The 761-nt window shown below is 62.3% G+C and overlaps 1 protein-coding gene across 1 annotated transcript in view; it reads right to left on the minus strand.

Annotated features, from left to right (window-relative positions):
• Sox12 (SRY (sex determining region Y)-box 12) overlaps window positions 1-761 on the minus strand; it is a 13,857-nt gene that overhangs the window by 1,565 nt on the left and 11,531 nt on the right. Inside the window, exon 2 of the mRNA XM_013010658.1 lies at window positions 318-400. Within this exon, the coding sequence (XP_012866112.1) occupies window positions 318-400 (83 nt within the window). The remainder of the gene's footprint in view (window positions 1-317; window positions 401-761) is intronic.

The raw sequence follows: 761 nt of genomic DNA on the forward strand, positions 1-761 counted from the left end.
GCTGCAGCGCGCGCGGGGCCGCCCCGTGTAAACACCGAGGTGCCCGCCTGGGCTGCGGCCCCGCCACGCCCCGCGCTCAGCGGCGCGTCACCCGTTGCTGGGCAGAGAACCCGGTATTTGCATCTCCCAATCGCTGGACGGCGGGGCGGGGCGGTCTCCCGCCCGGGATTTTGGGGGGGCGGGAGGCAAAAAGATGAGGTCGGTTTCTTTTCTTAGGTTGGGGGCTAGCGGGAAGGTGGGGGGAGCTGGGAGTAGGTGTGGGGGATCTGATGAGCTTCCATCTGCTTCCTAAAAGCTTTTTCCTTGCTCCGCGTTGCCTTTGCAATTGTAGTGTATTCGGGGACACCTGCCGACAGGTAGGACTCCGGATCCTTTCTCATTTGGGCCGTCGTCTCTTCTCCTTGGAGAAGAAGGGGAAGAGATCAACACTTAGAAAAGCAAAGAAGCTCACTTTATCACCGATGTAGCCCCATGCCTAAACTCAGCAACCAGCCATGGATGAGCTTAAATGCTTTGAGCTCCAATAAACGACATTTTATCTAGTTTGAGGAGCCCTGAGACACAAGGGAAAGTGATGCCGGCTGCTTCGAAGACGAAGCCCCAGGGCAGGCGCCCTGCGGCTCGAGTCCCGCCGGTCTCAGCGCCCTCCCTCGCTGGAGCGCACCGAGGGGCCGGGACACCGATGATCCGGGGCACCGTGGGGCTGGGACGGGCGATTCCTGCGGCTCAGAGCGGGCCCCACGGACGAGCCGCCCGCGCGC

Source organism: Dipodomys ordii, unplaced genomic scaffold (assembly GCF_000151885.1).
Source record: "Dipodomys ordii isolate 6190 unplaced genomic scaffold, Dord_2.0 Scaffold13, whole genome shotgun sequence".
NCBI lineage: Eukaryota > Metazoa > Chordata > Mammalia > Rodentia > Heteromyidae > Dipodomys > Dipodomys ordii.